At 33.4% G+C, this 27600-nt stretch overlaps 1 protein-coding gene across 1 annotated transcript in view; it reads left to right on the top strand.

The window, feature by feature from the left end:
* The first annotated feature begins 303 nt into the window (after nt 1-303).
* Nucleotides 304-27600, top strand: part of LOC116337843 — a 73397-nt gene continuing 46100 nt past the window's right edge. The window contains exons 1-5 of the mRNA XM_031762774.1: nt 304-2043; nt 3398-3714; nt 5152-7291; nt 7400-7524; nt 8997-9463. Coding sequence (XP_031618634.1) covers nt 3598-3714; nt 5152-7291; nt 7400-7524; nt 8997-9463 — 2849 coding nt within the window. The 5' untranslated portion in view covers nt 304-2043; nt 3398-3597. The remainder of the gene's footprint in view (nt 2044-3397; nt 3715-5151; nt 7292-7399; nt 7525-8996; nt 9464-27600) is intronic.

Genomic DNA, 27600 nt, shown 5'->3' with positions numbered 1-27600 from the left:
GTTGTGCTAGCAACCATCCTGCACGATTTGGTTAGTAATGCCATGTTCATTGAATCCACCATAATCATTGGTATGCTCTTGCTCTCGTTCCGAATATGCCGCTGTGTGCGTGTGCGCTGTATGAATTTGTTGTTGGTAGTGGTGTGATTGAACGTTTGTATACATGCTTGTGTGTATTGTAATTCTGTGTGTTGTTGAAAACTCATCTCGCGCCTCAGCCTAAATAGAGATTTATTTTTTTTCAGTTGTATGTGGTGTGGAAGCGTTTGTGATTCTCAATTTTGTCTTCCGTGTTTCTACATTCGTATAGTGCTTTTCTCTCTCTCAATCGTTTACATTCTTTTGTTTCATTGTGTGGTCGTGTTGTATTGACACATTCTCTATCTATTTGCCTATAGTCAGTGTCATTTGTACCGACATATGTAGATCTTTGATTGGGAGAACCAACGAAGCCAAAGAGCAAAAAAAAACAGAAACAAACCAATAAATTTCTTCAGCATCAACACAATTTCTTTTGTGTACCGAGTACAAGGCGCAGAGTGAAAAGTGTTAAAAAAAATCGTGTAAAAATACTTGAAAATTAGTTTAAAAAATGAAAAATTTATAACATAAAGGAGGATTCATTTTGAAAGGGTGGTGTTGCGGTGCTTTTTGTGATGTTGTTTGTACTATTTTTCATCGCTTGTATCGTATCTGCACGAAGAATGAATTGACGTGTTTGATGCTATTTAGATTGAAAAGACGCCAGCACACACATTCAATCACACACCGTACAACGAGATAAAAAAAAATTGGTTTACACACATTGACTTGTCAAAAATGGTTTCTCCTGGGAATATGCTCGATTCATTTTGTACTGTACAACGATAAGAAAACGAAAACAGTCTACAATTGTGCTCAAGAATGTTTCAGTACATTTCAGTATTTTTGTGACGTATTTGATCATATTGTCGATTGATTGATTCCGTAAATACGAAACAATAATTTTATTGCATCTTTTTTTTTGGAGGGGTGTTGAATTGCAATGACATGATACCAGCTCCGAAAGTAATGTTACGACAAATAAAAAAAACTTTTGACTTACGTTGTACTTCTGCTCGTCGCATTAATTTACCATCGTGTTCATTTCATGTACGTGGTTATTGATTTGAATATGGCTTAATCGGTTTTTTTTCGCATCATTTGTGTTGTTCATGTCCTTCCGTTCAATTTTTTCGGTTGCAATTATAATTTCATTTTCGGTGTGAACACGATTATGTGCGCGCATTTTATGTGACATGTTTGCATTCAATAACAAATAAAAGAATGAACATACGAGATTTTTTGTTATAACGCAATGTACACGAAACACACAAATTGGCTGGCTGTTTGGCACCCACACACATTTACAACCAATGAACATTGTATAACGTGAAAGGAATGGGGTACATGCCATAATATTGCAATTTGCGTGCTCATTTGATAATATGTGGCAAATACGTGCCATTTCACTGTGCAAACATTAAATTGCGACGAATAGCGAGACATTTTTTTTTAGCGACAATGAAAATTCCAGTGGAAAATGTGCCAACAAGTCAACAAACAAGACACAAAAATCACAGCCAAAATAATCGAATTAAGTGTGTAGAAAATTTTCCAAATGTTTGTCAATTGTTGAGCTATTATTAGTGCTGTAAAAAAGAAAAGCGTATACCATAAAATCACATTTGGCAAGAAAGTGAGGGACGGAGTGACGCGGAGATAGAGACACTGTGTGACAGAGAAATAAACGGAGATAACTGTGAACTTAATCAAGTTGGAAGAAGCGAGTGAAATCATAAGCCCGTGCAAAATATGATATGAATCAAATCCAAGGGTGATTTACAGGGATATCGGTCCACAATGTCAGTTTATACAGTTTGACGAGTAATTGTTTTGATCCTTCTGCAATCAATCAATTATTATTAACGGTGATTGTTTTTTGGTTTAGATGTAAACATATTTTTTTTTTGTTCGAATTTGTCTGGCTCAATGATGTCGTTGCCAATTTCAATGAAAAAAAAGGTAAGCTTCTTTTCGTTTGAAAACAATATCATTTCAATTCTCTGCTGCTTTTTTTTACACCCACACATAAATTCAAATCAATAATTTTTGTTGGCAATATTTTACCAGAGTTGCAAGAATAAATTGCATTGACTTGGCTTTTGGCAATCGTACAACAGTGATCTAACGAAGGTCATTCATTGATTCATTAAATAAATCAGTTTGAGTGTGCCAAAATGTATAACACAAATGATTGAATATCAAACAAATTTCCACATAAATGAACGAAATAAGGAAGAAAGAAATGTGAGAGAGAGCAATAAATAAATGATTGAATCGTATTCAAGAATTGATTAAAGCACTTTGCCCAATATTTATGAAACTATATTGTTGCAAAATTGAATTTGAATTGAATTGACGAGGCTTTTGTGTGAGATAAAAGTGCCTAAGAATTTCGTATATACTGGAATAATTCGTCACGTTCATCCATTTCTAATGTTTTCCGATTTTTTTTTCTTTCTGCCCATTTTTCATTTGCAACAGCAGCTCAAATTAAGTTATTGTGGCAGTTCCATGGACGTTTTTTTGTTGTTGTTGTCAAAATACGTGGAAATGAAAATGTTTCCTCATGGCATACCATCCAACATATTTAATCGCAATTTATAGTCTGAGATGCGTCAACAAAAATGCCTTTTGACATTCCAGTAAACATCACATCGCGTTAGCGATGCATGTATTAAACGTACTTTATGGAGTACATTTTCACAACAAACACACAGATAACGCGCTTTTTGTTTTTGCTTAACGCTCGATAACGGCACAGTGAATACAGATTGCGGCATTTTCTAATTGTCTGCATTTTAACTGCACGTCTCTCATTTAGTGTAGCACGGTATTTTTTAATGATTTCTTTTTTGTTACATTCATGCCATTCGTCCTGAGTCCGATATGACATTTTTTGTAAAATGAGTGAAAAACGCAACAACACAAAACAAAACAAACAATTGATACTTTTTTGTTCGCAACAATTTTTGTGCGCAATATTGGCATCAGTGAACAAACGGATTTAAAAGCGATTCAAAGGTTTCATTGTATCAAAATATTTAGAATATTTTCTTTTTTTTTTGTGTTCACAACCAAATACTTGCTCAATGTATTATCAAATCCTTAAAATGATTTTGCATACATTTTTGTTTTGTTCGCATTTACGATAAACGAATAACGGCAAAAATCCATTCGTCGAAGGAATAAGAATGGAATGTGTGATTTTTCTCAATCCGTATCGCCATATTTATAGAACGAATTGAGCTGGAATAATAGAAATAATCGGTTTTTCGGTTGGTTTTCTTCTTCACGATTTTCATTTTTTTTTTAGCCAGACTGCGACGTTGAATAAGTATTTGCGGATTTAAGCTGATTCTTATGATCAAAGCGAATTATATATGAATAGCCCATAATAATAACGCGGTGGCTTACAAAAGCACTCTAATCCAATCGAAGTTGAAAGACGAAAACGTATACAACGAAGAAAAAATATACTATTTTTTGTTCAACATAATCAACCATTATATCAACATGACATCAGAAACTGATTACCACCAATTTGAGCTGAAAGATCAGAAGCGTCCGATGCGGCCAAAATTGTTGAAATTAACGGATGACGGTCGCAGCAGGAAAAAGAGTAAATTCAAGGTAATTGAAATGTACACATGAGTAGCACGGTTCTTTTATCTATTTAGCAGCTCAAGCATTTACCATTTTAAAATAGCTCAATTGCAATTCATTATAGCAATGCCAAAATGCTCCATTGAGTATTTGATAGAAAATTATTTAACCTCAATAAAATAGCATTAAATCCGTATCGTCACTTGAACACAAGATAATGCATAAAAAAATGTGCACAACAACAACAAACCAAAGCCGATTCGATTGTTTTGTGATAGACGTGTTGTTTGTGAAACGTCTTTTTTTCACTTATTTACCGCATAAAATGTATGGCGATGGTTCTACTTATAGACTGACGACAACATGCGACAATGATGACATTTCTCTCTAATTTGTTATTTTTTGTGCTTAATGTGCATTATTTGCTGTATTGAAATTGTGACAACATTCACCGAGCCAAGAGCTCATGGGCACACTTCAAAAAAAGGGGGCGAGAGTGCCAACAAACAATAAAGCATATAGACAAAATCAGCTCAAGGCTAAAGAAATCGATACGGATGATGGGCTCTAGCTGGATATATACTATCGCCAATGTGATTATTGCCAGAAGAACAAACTTCGCAATTATTCTTCGGAAACTGCACATATTGTAACATATACAAGTTAGTTAAGTTGAGTATAAGCACAATTTCAATTCAAGGAATAAAAAGAAAACAACACACACGCGGACAGTACAGTGTGTAAGGACTTTAGATAGATGCATAAGCAACACCCGTTCCCTTGTAATACATACCAGAGTATACTTATTTTGTATTGTGTTTTGCACAAGAGGTTCTTACAATAGCAATAATCTTTCTTTGTACATTTTCAAAATAAGTGATTACATATTTTTTTTCCACTGTTTCCTAATTTTCCGCGGTGAATGAGATTAAAAACTTGTACCCGTTTACTAGTAGTAAATTTAATTGTCCCGTGGACATTCACGGAACATTTTCCATTTACATTAATTTCGGTATGGAGCATTACAAAAAAAGACCAAGCTCACCACCAATGCCAAATGTCATTTAAAATAGATATCAAGTCCAACAATTATCTTAATTGATTGACAGAACAGCCAAAGCATTGAATGCAAATACGCTTTACATCGCCATTCTATCGTTCGTGCTTTTGTTCTTTCTCTATGTGCAGAATCAATGTCATTTGAAATTGTCTATCAAAGCGTTTGGAACCAACAATCCAATGTATGCATTGATCAATGTGTACACAATTTTTTTTGTATTGAAATGTAATCAGAAGCCTTGAGCCTTACACCTTATGTGTATAGTACTGTCACACAGATACGTTTTAGTCATTCCATATATCCTATCTACATAATATTCTACATTGAAGCTGGGCCGCTTTTTTTTATCCCCTCGATTGTTCTTTTTAAATTGTTTTTTTTTTGGTATCGATTTTCTATTCTAGCTAAAAGATCTAACGGCTCAGCCAAGGTACGCCGATGATCCAGCATATACAGCGGATGTTCGTCATTTGGCATTACCAATGCGTCGTAACAGTGGTCCAGATTCGGCTCGACGTAAATCCTGTTCGCTTTTGGATGCGAAAATATTTGATCGTGATACCGAAAAATACAATACAATGCACATTTTACCACGAAAAAAGCAATCCAACCAAACCTTTAAATATGATGCAAAACAAAAAATACCACTCAACGATAAATATGCGAAAAATTTTCGCTCCGAAGATTCAACCAGTTCGGATGAATCGAATTATGTGCGTCGTGGCCAAAGTCTCGACCGCAACATTTACAAACAACAAAAGAAAATGCTATGCTTTCAGCGTGAAAAAGAGTCACAAAATCGTCGTGGATTCGATAAAATTTATTACCGCAAGGCATTTAGCAAAGAGAATTTACTGATGAAAAGTCCACGCTCAATCAATGAATTTGCAAGCGATTTCTACGACGACGAACCATTTTTGAATGACACACAGCGTTTGTCACGTATGAAAGAGCGTCCAAAACAATTATCATCAATGTTATCATTGAATGATCGAAAGTATTCATCGTTGGCTCGCAGCGAAGCACATTCATTTGAACAATTAGATCAACATCAAAAGACCAAGGAAATGAGTAAATTTCAAATCGGAAAGCGATTTTTGCGCGGTGAAATTGGCATAAAAAGCTTTAATTACTATTTGTTGAAGGAAAGTCTAAAATCAACGAAAAAATCAACGGCCAAATTTCGTTCGGCGTCCGTCAACAATCAAACGATTTCAAAAAGCGAGGAGAATATTTATGAAGAGATTTTTTACACCGATAAAAAGCAACCACAAAAGCTAAACAAAGCGAAAAATTTGATCAATTATCCGGATTGTGAGCTGTGCATTGCAGAGTGTACGAATAAAAATTGTGACATTTGTAAGGCTAGTGAACAAAGAAAAGAATCGATGAATGGTCGAAATTCAACATCGTCGGGAGTGGCAATGGCGAGTGGTAAATTAAAAACACCGCTCGATGAAAATCGAAGCATTGGCGACCACGACAAACTTCGTTCGTCCGATTCACATGAAAGTATTAGCAATATTATTCAAACGGCCACTCCCAATGTCCTACAATATCAATCATATAATCCAAAGAATCCAGGCGTTTTTAAAATTGAAACAACACCAGTTGCATTCACCAGTGATTACAATCCAATTGAGGAAATTTATCGATTACAGAAATATGCACCGATGCACAAAACAATTGCACAAAAGATATCATCGTCATCGAGTGATTCGTTGCATCATCATCAAAAGTATACGAAACCCTCAATTAAAAGCAACTTTTATGATTTGAACAATGAGCAAATTTATGCTCAACAATTGCGGCCACAAATTTATAAAACCGATTCAAAGGCATCCATTTTAAGTGAAATGTCTGTCAAGAGTGAGAATTCCAATAATCGCTACTATAAACAAGCTGAAATGAGTGATTCAAGTATGGGAGATTCAATGTTTTCGTATCCGGCACAACGACGATATTACGGAAGTGCGGAGAGTTGTCAATTCGGTTACGATTGTCAACCGTGTGCCGATGGTGAAAAATGTAGCTTCTCCGATAATTGCCGTTATGAATGTCGAAATTGTGATTGTTCATCAAGTTACTTTTCATCGGACTTTGATGATGGCAACTTTAGTCGAAAAAGTAGCGCACGTATGTCGAACAACAGTCAGATTTCGAATTATAATGATGACATGCAAAACATTGACATTAAAGCAAATCGCTATGCCGAAGATTTTATGAAACATTTGAGTAATGTGAAAAAGACTTGCAGCTTTCAAGCCGCTACAAATGCAAATAATCAATTGCACACCATTAACGTTGGAGGCAGAGATACGATTTGCCCTCCCGCAGATTATGGCAGCGTTACAAAGCAAAAAACTTCAAATGCCAACACAACCAAATCGACGACAACCACTACCACCACCTCCACTACAACCAAAGTAAAAGATCCTTTGGAAGACTCATCGAAAAAATCGATGTCGACATCGTCATCGGCAAAAAATAGCAGCAGCAGCACTAAATCAGATAACAATGGCAACAAAACTACACCATCAATGGGTAAGCCATGATGTTTTAAGTAGAAAAAAAATGAATTTTCTTTTTTTCACTTTCTTCTTAAGACTTGACATAATAAATAACAATTTAATGTGAAATTCATGTAATTAGGTACTAAAACTCAAAATCTGAAAAGCAATCCTGACAATAAAAACAATGATGACGATCAGTTGAACGATGACGTATTCGAACGGGAAAATGTCATCTCCAACGAAAAAGTGGATTCAAATCAATCGGTAAGTTGGAAAAAAATTGAGATCAAAGAAAAAAAAATGTATGTATTTGTATATATATCCTTGGGGGTGAAAAATATAATGATTTCAAACACGAATGTGGCTTTCTCTAACATGCAAACGCTATATATTAATTCACGCTTTAATATTTCATTGATTTTTTTTCGGAAAACAATGATTTTTATTAAATAATGTACAATTCAGCCAATGTCGGTTGAAAGTCCAATAATTGGAATGTGTAGCATGTCAGAACTGAATGTTTTCAGAAACATTGGAATGTACCGCATATGCCGACGCAAAAATAAAACACAAAAACATTGTGTACATTTTGTTATTGCAATTAAAAATGCTGCTCATTTTTTTAAATAAAAAAATCTCGAGAAATCATGAGAAAAAATCAGAAAAAAATGTAAATAAATGAATAGCCAACATAATGGTTTGAATACCACCGAAAAAAAGACAACGCATTAACCATACTTTTATGCTCGATCATGATAGGTAACATGTAGTAAGTTATTTAATAAAACAATACTATAAAATAGCCGTGCATCCATGCCAACCGAATCAATTTCAGTTACAATTAATTAATAGCAATATGGCATAGATTTTGCGTGACTCTCAAGCAGGCATGTGTCATCGATTACCATTAAAATTGTTCAGCATACTGCAGATCTTCGTAAATAAATCATAATTTGATGGGACTTTTTGTCGATATTTCAGTGGTTGCTCAGTTTTTCTTTAAAACGCCATTTTCAAATAAAGTAAAACTACACCGAATTTTATTGGTATTATGTACCATTCGGTTGACTGAGAAGTGAAAATTTCGAACTTTCTTCTCACTCTCTTTTATATCAATGGAAAAAATCTATTGTGATTCAATGCATAACAAACTTTTTATTGACGGAAATTAAAAAGTTTTACGCACTATTACATTTAATTCCTTTTATGACGATTCCACCCAAAAAAAAAATCGATGAAAAAACAACATATTTCTATCATTTCCATCAAGCAATTTAAAATTTCATATCCATTTCAAGTGAGTGTTTTCATTGGTATGTTTGGCTATTTTATTCCAACGAAATATGCAATTCCATCGAATGCTTGCAGCCATTGTGTTATCGCTTTTTTTTATTGTTCGACAGAAATCAATTGGCTATAATGATGGATTTTAATTAAAATTGCCTTTTTCTCATAAGTTTTTCCATTCGATTTCATTTTGTTTATTTGTTGCCTTCTGTTTTGCTTTGCTTCGTTAATAATGCCACTGAATTCGGAAAAAAATAATCGTAAAATTGTTGAGATTTTTTTATTTTATAAATGACTGGAATAAGATCAGAAAACAACAAGCATACAATTCAATTGCATACCAAAACCTATATATATTCATTCTGAAATGTTTGTAATATAAATTCTCACTGATAATTTCGAATTATGCGCCTTTTTCTCTTTCTTTCTCTCTTGTTTCACCGCACCAGAACAAAATGCTATTGAACAAAGCAACAACATCAACAGCATCTTTGTTGGAGCATGGTCAAAATGCAAACGCAAGCGGTACGCAAAATACAGATGCTATTACCGTTTCTACTGTCGTATCGGTTGCGAATCCAACAATAGCGCCATCATCATCATCAACAGCGTCACAGTCAAGCTCCACAGATGATAATAAACAAGAAACGACAGACAATACGTATACATCAGTGTGTACAGTCAAATCAACTACAATTGCTCCATCAACGAACCAGTCGCCGAAGCTGCAGCACGATGATGGAAACGGCAACAATGTTGGCACCACCACGCGAACAGATAGCAATAGCAACGGCAACAAGACAACGCAAGCATCCATAACAACGCTCGCGACAACAACTGAATCAAAATATACCGAACTGAAGACTGTTGACACTAGTGTTGTTTCAGAGTTCGCAGGTGATGCGTCGTCGATCAGGTACGGCATAAATTTACGATGAAAATATAAACAATTTAAAAGAAACAGTATTTAACTTAAAATCGAATTATGTAGAATATTGTTTACCTTATTTGGAAACATACAACAAACCAAAAATATTCATTGGAATTTTTTGTCGTTTGATACTTTTTTGACGACGTGTATGTTATTATGTGCTCGGTTACGATGCGAGAACATTTTATTTTTTATTTGTCGTAACGAAGAACAGTAAAAGTGTCAAAGCAAGTTTGAAAAAGTTCAGTTTTTAAAAGACGTCATATTCAATATATTGAATTGTACGACAATTAAACGAAATTATAAACAGAGCAACAAACTTTGAATCGGGGTAAATTTATATATGTCTGTGTATGCAAGTCAGTGAATGTGTTCAATTGTTGTGCATGTTATGTGTTTTTGTTCATTGGTAAAGGAAACAACAGTGAATGAGTTTATATATTAAAAAAAAAAAAATAAGGAAAAAGAGCGAAATAATCGTGCGCGCTTCGAAAGAATATTTCGCTTTCCATTTTGTGTATCAAAATATATTCACAAACACAATTTGAAAAGAAAATATACCAAAAATAAAACTACCAAACTTCAGACATGATTTAAAATCAGACGGTATGAAAAGACTATGAAAGTGTGAGGAATAAAGAGCGAATTTCTCATAATAACAACAGTTCAGTTATAGAAAGAGAGAGAGAGAAGCCCATGAAATTGTTCCGACAGAATAAAATGCGAATAACAATCGTTAAGTAGTAATAAACAAAAAGGCAACCATTGTTTGAGCAGTCTAATGTCAATTTTATGCACTTTTTGCCCATCTCTCTCGCTCATCACTTTCATTCTGAACACAGTCAATAAGTTTTGTGTGAAAAATCAAAAGAAATCATTCATTCGCTTTAACATTAGAGACCAAAAGACAAGTCTGCCAGTTTTTGTGTTTGATATTGTTACAAAGTGATATAGAATGTGAAACGGGACATACAAGAAAAAACACTCGTACTCATCGAATAAATTCACCAAAACCGCAAGAAGTGAATGCGACCGGTCATCAATAAAACGAAAATTGACGCATTTACGAACGATTTTTTTTAACATTCCATTAAGCTTATTTTACGTGATTAATGCGTTCTATCGCAGTGATTTCGTTTTTTGAATGGTGACTTTTGTGTTTATGTATATGTGTATTCTTATCAATTTTTTTTTTGTTGTTGTCATCATAAAATGCGAAATGCGGGACTGAAGTAACAAAAAAAAACGCTCATACCAGTAAGGAATAAAAATAAAGAACACTCGAAAACAAAAACGAATAAATATTACAAATTGAAATCCCAGCCTCAACTAACCAGCCGACAATCAAAAGACCCACCGTCTATTGTTGTGTGAATTGCGCTCGCGGTATGCGCTCTCATTCGCGTATGTATCTTCAAAGAATAAAAAAGAATGAAAATCCGAAAATGCCCATTCTTTTAACGTTGAACGGACAAAAAAAAAAGAAGATAGAAACCAATGCGGAAAGTAAAGATTTTCCTTTCTTTTATGATTGTTCCATTTGGATAACAGAATATTTTGCGCGTTCACAATTGGAAAAGGGGCTTTATTTTATGTATATTCTGTTTAGCACAGACTTTATTTTTCTATATCTCTGTATATTCATGCGGAGCTACTTTCCGTGAATTCTATTGTGCGATTCGATTAGCGAGCAATAATTTTTGTAGCATAGCCGCACACACACACAAGGAAAAATAAAAAGCTCCGATGATAATCTCTTAAGTTATTATCTCTTCTCCTTGTCACTATTTGCTTTTTACTTTAAAACAGTTGGAAAACAAACGATTCATTGTCGATTTCTTCCGTTTTAATTTGGCATTGTTCCCTCTCGATTATGGTTCAGTTTGATTTTTCTTTTTTGTTTCAATCAAAAAAAAAATATTTTCTCATTGTAAAATAAAAAGAAAATGCTCATCTCTTGTTCATATTTTCAAAGGAGTGATCATTTGAATGCAGCTACAGTTCTATGCACGATTGGTGGAATATTGATACGGTAGCTCATAGCAATTTCAACGTTAAGGTCATACGTAATCGTGATGTAAAATGAGAAAAGGAAAGTCTCATAAGAGATCGACAGAAGAAACAAAAAAAGATTCAACGTAGTGCACAAGACAGTCTCAATGCAATGGTATACTGTACATACACATCACAGACATGGCGTAATGGTGCAGCACAAAATGTGCAAGAGTTACAGTGCGATAACAAATGCTGAAGGAGACAAAGTCTGAGAGAGAGAAAACAAATCGACGAGGAAAAAGACAAGATGAAGAAATAAAGGAAAAAGTCGCGAAACGTCGCTGAATGTCTGGCCAAGCAAAAGAGAGAACAAAAGTAAATATAATAATTGGTGTACATGCGAATGTTGCCAATAGCCAACTTAGCGAGAGAGCAGCAAACGAGTTTGCCTACGTTTAACCACCATCAATATCACATTTTATGTCATTTTCTTGTATCTTGGCTGCCTCATGACTATTTTTTCTTCTTCTTCTTCTTCTTTCGCTGCTTCTCAGGCCTGTGAACTCTTTTTTTCTCTCTCACACCACAGCCCGTAATAATAGTTTATGGTCACAGACTTTTTTAATTTATTTATAGTGAAGCGAGACAGTTATATCCTAAAGTTCAATATCAACCATTTTTTTATAATATATACATTATCCTAACGTTTCATTTCGTGGCAAGCGACAACAAAAAATTAACAACTCGATCAAATTATTTTACAATTTGAAAAAAAGATACATACATATATATATATGTATAAAATGAGCTCGATCCGCTGAATATTAATCTGATTGAATCAATAAATCGATTAATGTACAGTAATATGAACCGAAAATAAATGTGCGCACATGATCGCAATTTTCTGTGTATATGGGTCATATATACAAAACTAGAAAAAGATTAATGCATTCGGAATAACAGTCTTATACTTTTTATCAAAAAAAAAAATCTTTTAATCGAAATGCATAAAATTCATCAACGAAAAAATTGAAATGAGATGATCATAAATGGTTGATTCTGATCAAATTACGTAAAATGTTGAAAATAAATCAATTGATTGAACCTTTTTTAAAAATCCATTTTGGACATTCATTACGGAAATAAATACGATCGAATCGTTAGTTTCAATTTTCTCGTCGAATGAAATCACTCAATGCCACTTTTTACACCTCCGTTATTGATTTCGTTTGGTTTGAAAAAACGAGAACAAACGCCCGAATAGTCGCCAGCGACAATGTATTACGAGTGTTTCAACGAATCGATATAATTTTGATATAAGATTCATTCTCCATTGGGTCATCAACAGTATCAAAATATATTTAAAACAAATGGCAGTGCAAGAAATAGAGTCAACGGCGTTTTATGTTTATTGTGACAAGAAACTTACAATCAAAATGCGTGCAAAATTCAATGACAACGTGAAAAAAGAATCGTGATATTTATGCAATAAAATGAAAATGCCAACTGGTTGGTTCTTGTTGTGTGTATCACCGCACAATATGGCCATTTTTTCGTTCGTGTTATACTGTCGAATTGATTTACTTGTAACAAGAGAAAATGTACAACCACGCGTCAGATGATATGAATAATAAGACATTATATAAAATTGTACACCACGTATCGGCGACCATTGAAAATGAACATAAAATTCGTGATTCCTTTTTGTTTAACAGCTGTCCATTTCCGATTCATTTTTTCCTTTTTGGTTTGTAGCATCCGTTTATTGTTGATATTAAATTAAATCACGCGCATAAACATATTTTTTAATTGAATTGAAGTGAAATATTCTTCACATTTTGAAATGATTTGCGCGAGATCGTTGTCGTCGATTGAATACGGTTTTTTTGACAGTGTTTTGCCATCATTTCTCAGTGCTGTGTGATAATTTTGTATAAAATGATCGATTAAATTTAGTTAATCAGCCTCAAATACAAAATACCATTTTTCACATTCGATTGGTATGACTTCGTGTTTTTTTCTTGTTTCACTGTGTTTTTCACTGTGACGAATCGATTCATTTAACGCATTAAATTTGAATGAAGACAATGGAATAAATGTTAATCCATCGTTTATTCGCTCAGTCGAAATCGATTACGGTTTTTTTTAAAACTTTATGATTAACTTTGTGTGACACAATTAAAGTCTTTGATCAATAAATATTTTACAACCGTCAATAATGGGTCGAATATGGCATACAATCAAACTGTTCTATCCGTTAGTGTGACCGAATAATTTTTATTCGTCATCTAACATGATTTGGTTGTCGGAAATTATGGAATCAAGTGTCCCGCATCAAATTCATTCGTTTTGTCTTAAATATCTAATCTATTTTCATTTGATTTGAATAAAACCGACACAAATAATAAAATTATGTGCATTTCAAATTCATATCATATCTTCAAAGCGAGTGTGATTGTAATTTGTATCTTCATTCTCGACAATGATTTTCATATGGGGAACATTTGTATGCCACAATGAACTTTCATCGGTAAACATCTGCACCATATAAAGTATTGTCTACCTTTAACAGAAGCATTCAAGAAATTGAAGAAATAAAAGAAAACCATAAATATAAACTTAGACTCAATGAGCTAAGCGTACCGTACGAACTAATTCCCGCTACACATAACGTGAGACCCAAATCTTTGCAAGTTATTTCTATTCAAAGGCAAAATATTCTATACTATAGTATAACGTTTGTGTGTATGTGAATGTGTGTAAATTAAATAGAGAATCGCATGATTGCAAACATACAGTATTTTTGATACCCATGGCATGAATGCGGGAGCATGAGATGCGAAACGACATGATATAATATTTATTTCAAATTAGAAGTATTCATATTATGTAACAAAATTTTTGATACTTTTCAACCACTCAAATTCATCCGGCTTAAAATGACTGAAAACAAACTGAAGCAATCAGAAATTATATCATCTATTTTAATATGATTGAGGAAAACGAACCATTTTAGATTTTATATCACTATGATTACAACCATTGGTTAAAATCTGTAGTGACACACAGAGAAAGAGAGAGGGAGAGAGAGAGAGAGCGCAGAATGGGGAAGTCGTAATGCCAAAGTATGAAATATTAATAGTTGAAATTATTTTATTACTTTAATTTTGGAATATGCAGAGAAAAATTGGTTGAAAATGATATTTACCATGGCCGTAGTCGAATGACATACGATTCCACTTAGCAGATCTGCATGAGTGAAACCAAAATCCGACTCAATTTCGGCCACCAAATATAAGCATATATTATATAAAGAGATGGCACGAATGAACTAGCGTGAACGCGTTCACATGTAAAAACGAGCAGAGACGGAAATGTCGTGACGGAAATGAAATATCCGGAAAATGTTATCCTTTTTGCTTGGTTTTGCACACAACTAACGAATCTTTCTCTCTTTCTATCTATCTATCTGCATCTGTCACACTGTATGTAGCACATTTTAAAATGATGATAATTTGAGTGTGAGTATGTGTGTGAAAACTTTCGATAAACTTTTGCAATCTCATTCGGCTGTTAGCTATATTGTTGTAGTGGCTTTTTCTCCTTTAATGCTGCTGATCGCATACAAACACGCAACATTGTGGCGAACACGCAACGGAAACTAATTCATTTAATTCATATCAAATAAGCTCATTCACAGAAGATTTCCTCAACATATTCTTGCTTCCTTAAGAAAAGTTTCACCACATTATCTCGATACTTAGTTTCATTTTTCTCAAATTGTCTGACTGTGTCTTGATCAAACAGTTTTATACATAGAATCGCATCAAATTGAAGCGTTTCATTAAATGAAGTTCTTATATCATAGCAAAAACATCTATTTCGAGTGTAAATATCAATTATTCAAAAAGAAAAATAGGATCGCAAAAGTAATCACTGAATTGATTCGGTGAGCAAAAAAAAAACATCCATAAAGCAGTGATGAATCTTCATGAAAAGTTTGGGACACTTGTGCATGTTCATCGAATCAACCATTCTGGCAAAGCAACAACTTAATATTTTTGACGATAAGATCAAGATACTTTCCATTATTGACAATAAGACCATAAAAAAGACAACGAGATGGATCCGATGCTCAACTAATATGTTTAAAATCATTGTTCTGCTGCAAGATAAGATTTTTTTGTTGACGTCGTAGATAATATTCAGTGTACAATTCTAGAGATGCAAAACTTCTTTGATAATGGATGTTGGAGCGTTTGTTTTTTTTACATATTTTGTTTTCGATCCCAGTTAAGATTATTTTGATACGCACAAAAACCACATCGCATATAATTTGTCAACATGAAAACGACTGGCCCACAACTATCATCACAGTTGAGTAGGTCGTTTCGGGGTGAGTATCGTCATTCATTCAAAAAAAACTAGAGAAAAGGGAGATAAATTACCCGGACGCAAGGAATAGACAACATTGATGTGGTGTATGTGTGGTAAATAATGATCAACTGTGGAAAAGGGTCGGCGGCAGTTTTCAATGGGGTTTCTTTTGTGTGTTTGCACACGATTCATCTTATTGTCAAAGCTTAAAATTTTCAATAAATTCGAAAGATTTTCTTGGCATTCTTTATTCAACTGATTTATGCTGTGTGGCCGAGATGTTGGGCAAATAAATGCTCATTTTGAATAAAATCAGGATATAAAGTGTACGCATAACTTTAGCACAAAACACATGCATGCCCATTTGGTCGAGTTCATAATTATACCAGTTCTCATTTTGAATGTACCATTCGTGCTTTTGATAAAGAAACCACCACATCCAAAAGTAGTACCGTTGTCACATTCACACATTGAAAATTGTGTAATCGCCCCAAAGACGACGCAATTTTGATTTTTGAACAAAGAAAAATCTCTGACGGTAAATTATTTTCAATTTAGTCATTATTTTTTTTCTGAGGCGCTGTTGCTAAGCTTGTCTACAGTTTCTGTCTGGCCAGCTATGGTACAATAATAAGAAGTGATAGAGAAGACTTATAAATAATATGTAATTATGTGAACGGTCATATTGCGAACAGTGCAAAGATGTTATTTTGCGCCTTATGTATCCCCATTTATTGTGGATTGCTATTGTGCGTCATACTTTGTCTTATTATTGTGCTAGGCAATAAAATGGCTATTATGATTTGGTTCTGATGCTTACTGTTGTCAGGTATTTATAAATTAAATATGTTTTCCACTGTTTCTTTTGCACTTATTTCTTGTGCACGTGCACGGTCAGCATCCTCGATGGTTGGCACACAAACACAAACACACAGATGTTGGCCACCTTCTGCCACAAACTTGAGTTCAACCATCGGAGCCTGACATTTTTATTTCTGTTGTTATTAAACTATTAAAATGGGATCCAATATTAATTGATTAATGAACTGTGTACACAAATACATTGATTTAGATGGAAAATGGTCTCAATAAGCGCGCAACTCGCACACGGTCACACTACGTTCCACGAGAAAAGGAACCGTAATAATTACAATATTCCGTTTAAATTGGAATCCATTCAGTTTTATTGTCGTGCCGATTTTGAGACCAGTTCATGTTCGCATTTCTGTTTCGATCTAAATAGTAATCTAAAACGAAATGTTTTCATGCTTACAGAAAGAAGGTAATTATTATCGAAAGGAAAACTTTTATTAGAATGAAAAATATTTCATTGGCTTAAAAGTAGAACTCTTAAACTTACGAAACCGGAAAACATCTAATAGCAAAGTTGCCATCATTTCAAATTAATAAACACTTTTTCATTCGAAATAAACGCGCATTCAGTGCAAGAATAAAATGGAGCCAACACAAAAGAAAACCAATTAAATACAATGCTTTTTCAGTCATCCTCTTCGTACTCTCTTTACACCGCAGCTAGCTCCAACCAAATAATAATAATTTAGAAATAAATCACAAAAATGAAATTAAGCGGATACAGTTTTCTCAAAATCGATTCCATTTGTATCCATATAAAGTGTGGGCTGGCGTTTTCAGTTTCGGAATATGATTTTTTTTATTTCGTATCAATTTCAAGGAATTTGACAGTTTGGATCCCTTTTATCAATGTGCCTTCCGATTTCCATTATAAATTGCAAATTCAACTCATATGAATCACATCGAAGCTGAATTTTAATAAAAAAGAGCTTTCGACAATACTTGCTATTCTTCAGTTTTGGAAAACACACCATCACTATTATCAAACTGTATTTATTACATATTTTCTACACTATTTGACGCAGATAAAAAGGTATTTCTCTTTTGATTTTGTCAGAATCAGCATACAAAGGCTGGGTATGATACACACACACAAAAGACGCCTATTTATGCGAATTTGATTGAAAAATGCTGATAGTTTACCATATCATGTCACAAAGATCGTCGTTCAATGTGGCTTATGTGTCACATTGAAAAACCTCTGTCAAAACCACAATTCTATTCTAAATCTCTATGCTGTAAGTATATTTTGTGTATTTTATACACTTTATTGAATAATTTTGCATTGTTGAAGTGGCTTTTGTGGTACTGTATTTAAAGCAAAACATTCCAATAAACTTGAATCTAAAATTGATGTTATTCATTCCGATTCACATGCATATTTCACATTTGACTTGGACTTTCAATGCAACATTTTTCTTTTCACAAAAGGAAAAGTGGATGAAAATCGATTGTGCTTTTTTTTTTGTTTGTTTGCGAGCGTATAATATACGAAGAAACATCCGCAGACAGTTGAAAATGAGATCATAACCGTTATACTCTTCTAGAACTTGGCCACTAATCCTTTTTTGTATGCACTGCATTTGACTTTTTAGTAGTTGAATTTTCGTATCGAAAAAAAGAACGCGAACAAATGAATATTTTACGCTTTGAGAGTGCTTAGACTCTCAATAAAATGCACGCAATAAAAAAAACGGAAATGAAAATGGCAACAATGGATGATTCAAAACAAGTGTTTTTTCCGCATGGTATATAAATGATGAAAAGAAAAATTCACGTTGCTATTCTCAACAAAAATACATGCTATTATTTGCACTCGTTATTTTGTTGTTGTTGTTTTTTTTTCGTTCGCTCATTTATTTTCGAAGAACAAATGCACATCGACGATAAACTAATGTTGTTCGTTAACGTGAAGAATTTCTTCATTAGTGTTATTTTAACTATTTCGTCGTTTGCACACAATACGAAGATTTCGATAATGATGGAGCAAGGCAGAGAAAATCCACATTTCAACGTTCAATGAAGGCTTTCACTTGAATTCAAGCTGAATTTAACGTGTGATGCATTTAATGTGAATTGATGCAGTAGCCAAAAATACACTGATATTTAATTTAAAATATTGACTACATTATCCAGCTGCCAACGCTCAAATAGCATCAACTGCAACGTATTCATTTGCGAGAATTCATTTCAAAAATAGAATCCAATAATCTTGTGCAAAATAAGCAAGAGCATACTTTCGTTTATCTTTGCCGACCAGAGCTGAGAAAAAGCTGCACTTGTTCATGGAATTTATATTAACAGCCTTGGTATCGAAATGTAGCCGAAAATGAAATTAGCAGAAGTTGAGGAATGTGATTACCATTTAATTTAAAAATAAAGACATTTTAGATGCATTTTTTTCTATCTCTTGAGTCAATTTAGTAAATATTCTCAAAGAGCATCTATTAAAATGTCAACTATAATAGTGCATCAAAATAAAGCCAAAGAAGTGTGTGTGTGTGTGTGTGTTTTCGTATTGACATCGAACTGATATTGATAGCGAAATGGTTATTTATATTTGTAGATGATTCAAAATGGAAAAAATTGATTGAATTTGAAATTGGTTTTATGTCAGCGTCGAGTTGTACCTTTTGATGAATTGTAATTTTTTTGTTTAATATTTAATCAAATTTCATTTCACTTCAATCAAAAATTCAAGATTCACCGAAACTTTGTTTTCAATGTGCAATGCGAATTTTCTTTTTTGCTCTGACATTTAACTTTGTCTATTTACTTTTTTTTCTGAATCAACTTAGTGTTTGCAATAAATTTTTCGTCCTCTAAAATATTCATATCGAAATTGGTGATAGAAATGGCATATCTTATTCATGGCCGTTTTGGTAAAAATTACAGTAAAAAGCAATGATCATTAAGTAAAATAAATCGAATTTAAAAAGTAAGCTTATTGATTTGTATGTGTGTGATCCACTTTGAAAGAAACACATCACCTTCATTCTTCACCAAAAAATTCTTTGATTTCAATGCAATTAGATTTTTAAAAGTTGTATTTCTGTGTGATATTTTACAATTTTGTCTTTTTAATTATTTTATTTATTAATATTATTAAATGTTTTGTTATTAAATTTAAATATGACAGAGAATCCATAAACCATTTACCCAATTCATGTGTCGCATTCAATTTCAATATAAACGAGAACATGTCAAAAACATTGTTTCAAACAATATTCGTTATCTTTACAGAAGCGTTCGACATTTTTCATCATAAATATCTGAAACAAAATAATGCTTAAATCGTTTATCAGAAGTGATGCGTAAAATATTTTAATTTCCTATTTAATATGAATTGTGTATGTGTGTGCGTTGTGCATGTGTTTTTCTTTCTCGCTTCATTTCGCATTCATTTTCCATTGCCGCTCCACGATTGGGTACGGCGAACGAGAATCTTAAGATGAAATCAAACGAAACAGATCCAAGTGGATGGAAAATTCATCCAAAGCACTACTACCAAAATACAAAAAAAAAAATATATTTAAATATAACGACAGCCAAAATATACATGGCAAAACGTTTGATGGATAATAATGCTGATAAATATGTATCATGGATGAGAGATTTACCATTGGTGCTCGTAATGGCATATTGGTTTTGAAATATACGGAATCTTCAAATAAAACTAGGCTCATATACACGCATATTTCTTACAACATTTGATTTCAATAATTCACCCGTTTGGATAGAGATACCTGACATACGTTTAAATCACTACCCACCTTTCACACTTTACATTCATGAAAAATTTAAATGGTAACAAATATTCTACATCTGCTTATTTTCGGGAATGTTCCCTTTGAGCATTGTGGAATCGAAATGGCAAATCACTAACAAAATTATACATTCAAATACACAAAGGTGCGCTCTCGCTCTCACTCTCGCTCTCACTCTCGCTCGCTGCATCAAAAACAAACATACGGCGTAAAAGACAGAAAATATCAACTGAATTTAAAAGACTTTTTGCCATTTGATCGAAACAGATGTGAATTTTCCGTTTCATGTTCTATCTCTTTGAGACTTCATTTATTTTATTGTGGTGAGCACCGAATAGGTGCCAAAAAAAAATAACCGTATCAAACCATTTAACAGACTTTGCTCATGGAATTATGCTCGCAGGAAATGAGGATAACATTTCAGTTATGTTTTGAAAATCATTCGAAAGGTGGAAATACGGCGCGAGGAGATAAAGGGTAACATTTATGTGCTGAACATTTTTTTGAATGTCCATAAAGATCAAGAGCCAGACAAATTACTATGGTGTATTTGAAAATTTCGAACGGTATCACCATTCGTCAGGTGAAACAAGTCACAAAGAGTAGTGTCTAACTGTGGCACTGGTTATATTCTGTATTCCAAAATATTCGCTAATTAAACGCTTTAACTGGTAAAAGTGTATTTGTGTATGTGTGTATGTATGAGGCTTGCATGTTGTTACATTTTGTAACGTAATTACAATTTTACTCATCCAAATGCACAATAAAACGTCATATCGAGTGAAAAATGGGACCTTTTTTTAAAAAAAAAAAAAACATAATACACACAGTCAATTGTGGCAGAACACAAATGTTCTCATCTAAAATTCTTTATGTAGAACATTTTACAAAGTGATAAAAGCACCAATTACATCCACTCGACATAATGTTCGCAAAATGTTGCTTGGATTATCAAAATTGAAAAAAGTTCTTTTAGAATTCGTGTGCGCATCTTTTTTTAATGCTCAATCTCATACTCATTCGATCATTGTGTGTCTGTCTACATCGTTCGCTCCCATTTGTTTGCATACACACACACACGAAATCATATCGTTTGACAATGGTGACTTAGTGCTCTAAGCAACACAGTGAATGAAGGCTTGAAATGCAATGCCGGAAAAAAATGAGTAGATTTTCAAAAGCTTATTATCATATGAAATCGCTGTAGATGAGCACAAACAGCGATAAGACAGCGAAAATCAACTCTTAACGCTAAACAAAAAACAAAGAAAGTCGACGTAATTGTTTCATCAAAACCAAAATACATTCAGTTGCATGCAATATATGCGGCGGCTATACTTTATCTGTCTCGAGTTTAATGTTAAAGCATTAGAAGGATTTACATGAATCCATTTACTGACGGTATAACGATAAGTTCTGTATGTGGGGTTACATTACTTTCAATTGGTTGCTCATTGTAGATGCTTTTATGTGTGCGCTTTCAAAAACTACTTGCACCCCCAAGATTATCGGATCAATAATTAAATTAGCAATTTCAGTTTTTAACATTAAAATGATGGATGATGATGTGTTATACATGTATTCCACTTGTTACACCATTGCCAATAAAAACATTATTCAATTTTACCATAGGTATATTCTAAATATTTGCTTTTTCACGTTTGCTCAACATGCTAACAAGATTTTGGGGGGAAAAAACTGGAATCGATCGAAATTTCCAAACTGCTTTCAGTTATTGCAATCAACATGTTGCGGTTTTTTTCACTCGACAAAAGTAGCTCTTAGTGAATTTCAAAATCCAATTGGCATCCATCGAATGTATGTTCGTATGCGCAAATTGACCAAAAATGAAAAATAGAAAAAAAAACGTTCGAATCAATTTAAATTGAATTCTACGCACATGTACAAATATAGTATACGTAAATTCGCAATCGATGAATGAGAATTCTTTTTTTATTGATGTGGTGAAATATTAGCGGTGGCATCGAATAAGCCATCATTTTGTATTCGTCGTTTTATAAGTACGAACATTCCTTTTATGTTACACAAATAGAATTTTTTATTTAATGTTACATTGGTACTGTTGGTTCGACATTTTACTTGAAACTCGTTGGCATATTTGCAGCCATATTCCACATGTGCATATCATCTGGGGTAAACTACATTTAGTCATGATTTGATCAGCACGTAGTGGTACGGGATGATCAGTGCAAAAATTTAATTTAGTTTTAGCGCTTTAGTTGAGCCCCCCTCGACCGACTGACCGACCAAACACAACTCTTTCGCACACAAACACGGCTTAAGCATGAGTGTGTGTGTGCCTTTTTAATTAAAGTCAATATTTAATTAAAGCCAGGATGAACGGAACACTTTGGTTCGAACAAGCAATGTATTATGACGCGTACAGAATCAACAATCATAAATAAAAAGGTTTATTATCATATCTATTGGAAAAAAATTCAAATGAAAGTAAAAAGCTTTATAAACTTTTTGTTTTTGCATTTGAAGTGACCATCGAAAAAAGAATTAAAACTGGAAATTGGGTTAAAAAGGCGAATGTCCACGCACACATTTCGAAAACAACAAAAGCAACTACGAAAAGTTTGTATTGCTGCTAGTACCACTTTCCTTTGGATTGACTCTGGATGGTTTTGACCCGTTCAAGGTGCGAACTAAAAATGTGATATGATCCAACTCGCATTCAAATCAGTCCCATTTTTTCCGTTTCAATCTCCCTCTCTCTCTCTCTTCAAACTCTAAACATATACTTTGAGTTCGCGATTGAGGTAAAAAAAATATGTTGAAACTTTGAATATGCTACGTGCTGCTATTATTTATTTTCATATGAATTCTTCGTTCTTGGCCATTATTTTCTCTCATATCTCTATGTACAACACACACACACACACGCATATATATATATAAATGTGTTGTTGTTTTCTGCACTTTTAGCAAATCGATTCGTTTAAATAGTGAAGAAATGAATGGAATCCGCCTTTGTGTCACTTCGTGTCGATAGCCATGAGTCAAGAGCAAAAAAACCGAATCACATTAAAAACACCTACGCAACAATTGCCAAACTTGTCAAAAAAAAAAAACTAACTCGAACTCTCGGTTTTTGTTTGCCATTGTCGATCGATACAATACATACGAGTATACCCACATGGATGGATAAGATTTTTTTATGACTATTAATATTTTTTCAGAGAGAACATAATCGATTCCATTTTGAATAAAAAAAATTTTGATTAGCATTTGTTGCTTTTTTAGTGTTGAATTTCGGCAAAGACACTTGAACATCGTTTCGATCGTGTATATGCCATTTGAATTACATTTTATACAGTCAATCAACAATGTGGTGACGGAAATATACGAAACTTACATCATCGTCACTATTTATCGGTGTGGACGCTGTGCGTATGTCGCACCATTCATTTGGTGCGTGACATGAAAATGCAAAACGACCATTTGCCATTTTCAGCCATCGAAAACAAGTGAAACGATTGATTTAAAGTATAAATCAATTTCGGTTATTGTATGTGTATTGATGATGACTTTTGTGCGCATCGCATTGAATAGACGAAACATTCACCAGATAGATTGAGCCATTTGTTTGCTTTTTCTCCATGTCATTGTTAATTCGTGTTGTCTTTTTGGTGCGTCCGATGTTTTTACCACGCATAGAATTATGGCAAACACCAGATATCGGATCACATCGCATTTTCTTTCATTCAATAGCTAATATAGCATTCTTATCATCTCAGTTTTTTCTTCTCTTGAATAAATCTATTGTGTTCCGTTATTGGCGCTGCTTCAATGCTGGAAAACGAAGAATATTTGGTAACGAATTTCCAATAATGATGAAGTGAAATTTATTTTCATTTGACTTTTATTGAAAAACCAAAATGAATTGTTTGCATTGCGTTAATCTAAACCATGAATGGCTCTTCATACCAAATTGTATAGAGTTGTGTGTCTTGTTAAAGTTGCAAATTTCAAAAGTGCACGCGTAATTCAAATAAGTTGTCGTTTTTGTTTTCATTTTTGTTCAAAACTAGAACATGTATGTCATATACATTTATGGCATGTTACATGCGTGTACGATATGTTTTCTCTTCTCTTAAACGTGAAAATATACTCCAATATAGAAACTAGACACATCAAGTGAAAATTAAACAACACTCGACACCGAGCATCATCTCACACTCGGTAGATACATGAAATTTACATAAACAAACCATTCAAAACTGTATTTTTTGCTGTGTTATTAAGTATATTAATAAATTGAGCGTCGTAGCACAATAAAACAGTGAATTTGAAATGGAAAACATTAACATCTAGATAAAGACAGAGAGAAAAAGAGCGGAAAAGAGACAGATCGAGAAAAAAAAAGACGGAATGAAGCAAATGTGAGACACACTCAAAACACACAAACCACGAAATCAACAAGCAGTTAAACAATCAAATAACGACAGCCGCAACGCGAGAAAATACAAGGAAAACAACTGACAAACAGATGAAGAAGAACGTGAACGAAGAAAAAAAAATTTCTTCTTCTTAAAAAAAACCATTTGAAGTCTACACGCAGAACAAGAAAATAAACATTATTCAAACAAAATGTGCATCGAATTTCATGAATTTCGTGCACGCGCGCGCGTTTGTGTGTGCATGTTTTGCTACGAATTGTCTAATATGAATAGCATTGAATTTGAGTTTATTATTATTTTTCCGTGAAATGTTCAAGTGTTTGTTGTGTGCCATTTCTCATTGTATTCAACATTTATTATGTGCCATCAATTGAATATGTATGAGTTTTTGCGATAGCATGAAATAGGCTCTTGTTTTCGACCTATCTTTGTTCCGTCCAATGTTAAACCAAATTGACGCTTCACTCTAGCTTCCACAGAGAATGGAATGACAAAAAAATACACGGCCACTTTTGTCACGTTTTGCCATGCAAAAGCCAAGATGCTATCGCCATTTCAAACAACAATAAGAGCAATGAATTGAAATGAATCAATCGAAAATATGCTAAAAGTTACTCACCCATGCAAACGCACAACTGCACATTATAATATACGTCAATTTCAGACATTCTTTTCATCCAAAAATTTGTGGTCAACTTATCATTCGATTCGCCTTTCATTTTTATCAAAATGCCATTGAAAATACATACATTTACCATTTAAATTCAATCTAATAAATTTACCGATTTGTAATGTTGAAGTGTAATCCAAGAAAAAAAGTTTTGTTTACTGTTCAAGTGTTTGTCTGTTGGCATTCACTGCGCCTACCATCTCTACGATGAATTCAAAATTCAAAAACCAAAAAAGAAACAAACAACAAAGATGAGCTCGATTGTGCTCTTTGAGTTCTTGTTTTCAAGTTGGTATGCCTTTGATGTCGTAATTCAAAATGAGTATTTGAATGAAAAGCGTTGTTAGAAAAAGTAAGCCGTTCAATGTTTTTGTTTATATAAATAAAACATGCACTGTGATGGTATACTTTTAAAAAGCCGAATAAAGAATTTCATTAAAATAATTCTTATATGTGTAAATGTGATGTTAATCACTCCCCTTAGATATTTTATACTCTGGTGATTAATTTTTATATTTGCTAAATTTTATTTGGATCGTTTTGATATTGGAAAATGTATCTTTATAAATGACCATTGATATAAATCGATTCTATTCAATGCATATAAATTACAATTCAATGAAAAATTCATCGCCAAAGTGAAATCATTCCGGTCCAGATGTTTCCATTGGTGTCAACAAATGCTGCACATCTAATGGGAAATGTCCATAATTTTGTGTTCATCCCCAAAATGGGGTGGTGATATACATGTGTGGTAATGTTGTTTCACAAATATTTCTGGTATGCAGTGTCGTGTCGCTAATTAGATTATCATTGGTAGATGGAATAGGAATTGAAAATGAGCCACATGTCATTAGAGCACGATTCATTATATACATATTGGCCGAATCAATGTGTAATGTGATGATCCATTCAAATGAATGCCTAACTGAATGTTTAATTTTACATAGACACGCGTTCGTTCATATTTATTAGCAATGCCGTTAATATTTGTTAAGTGACCATTGATGCATATATATGTGTGTACTTTTTTGGCATTTGATTGTTGTTCATCGTAATGGCTTTCAAAGAATCGAGCACGTTCGTGTGAGTCTTAATCGAGATCGATGGATTTTCTTTTTTTTTGTACTGTTAATTTGGTTGTTGTTGCTTTTTTTAATATATTCGGTTTGAATTCATCATTTTCACGACAACAACGAGGATTTGGTATTATCAAATGCAACAACGCTGAAAAAAAAAACGATTGAAAAAAATGCAGAAAAAATGTACTAGACAAACGAAATCAAAAAGCCCATCAAATATTACGTGTATTTTATGAGAAGCTCACACAGAATTGCACATCGAAAATCGATTTTCACGTTTATTGCTTGAGTCCCGAGATCTACATGTTACATATAGCTCTTTTATTCTTCATATGCTCTCTTCTTTTTGCCCATATCGTTCGAGTGTATGCTTTTGTCAGAGCGCGACACATACGCAGATCGATTAACTTTATTTACGCTCTTCGGGTTCTTGTTCTCGTTTTCGCATCACTTCGTTCATTTTTATGCATCAACGCTCGATCTAATCCATGGTTAATGCTACATCTCTGAACTTAACTCTCTGTGTGTCTGTCTCTATCAAACACAAAAAACTGGAAAAAAGAGTTTTTTTTTTCGTAAAATTTTATCATTTTTACATTTTTTTATATTGCTGATAATTATTTAGTAGATAACAGACATATACCCTTTTTTACTCCTGTTTTTTGTATTCCCATCTGTGACCCCTGGTTCTTACCACCAACCCAAAACTCTGAGAAACATACTCTGTTTTATGTCTCATCGCTGGATATTCTCTTTCTTCATCACATTCAGTGAACTGTTATCCCGTATCTATTGTATTGTGTGCAAACATATGAACGTCATCAATACGGCTAACGGATAAAAATGGCAAAAGTAGGATTTTATTTGTATAGAATTGAGATCGAATCGACTTTAGTTGAAGAGAATATGAACTATCAGATAGGAAAAAGTG

Source organism: Contarinia nasturtii, unplaced genomic scaffold (genome assembly GCF_009176525.2).
Source record: "Contarinia nasturtii isolate CC-2019 unplaced genomic scaffold, AAFC_CNas_1.1 Cnas_scaffold_285, whole genome shotgun sequence".
NCBI lineage: Eukaryota > Metazoa > Arthropoda > Insecta > Diptera > Cecidomyiidae > Contarinia > Contarinia nasturtii.
This window is presented reverse-complemented; position numbering and strand designations above follow the sequence as displayed.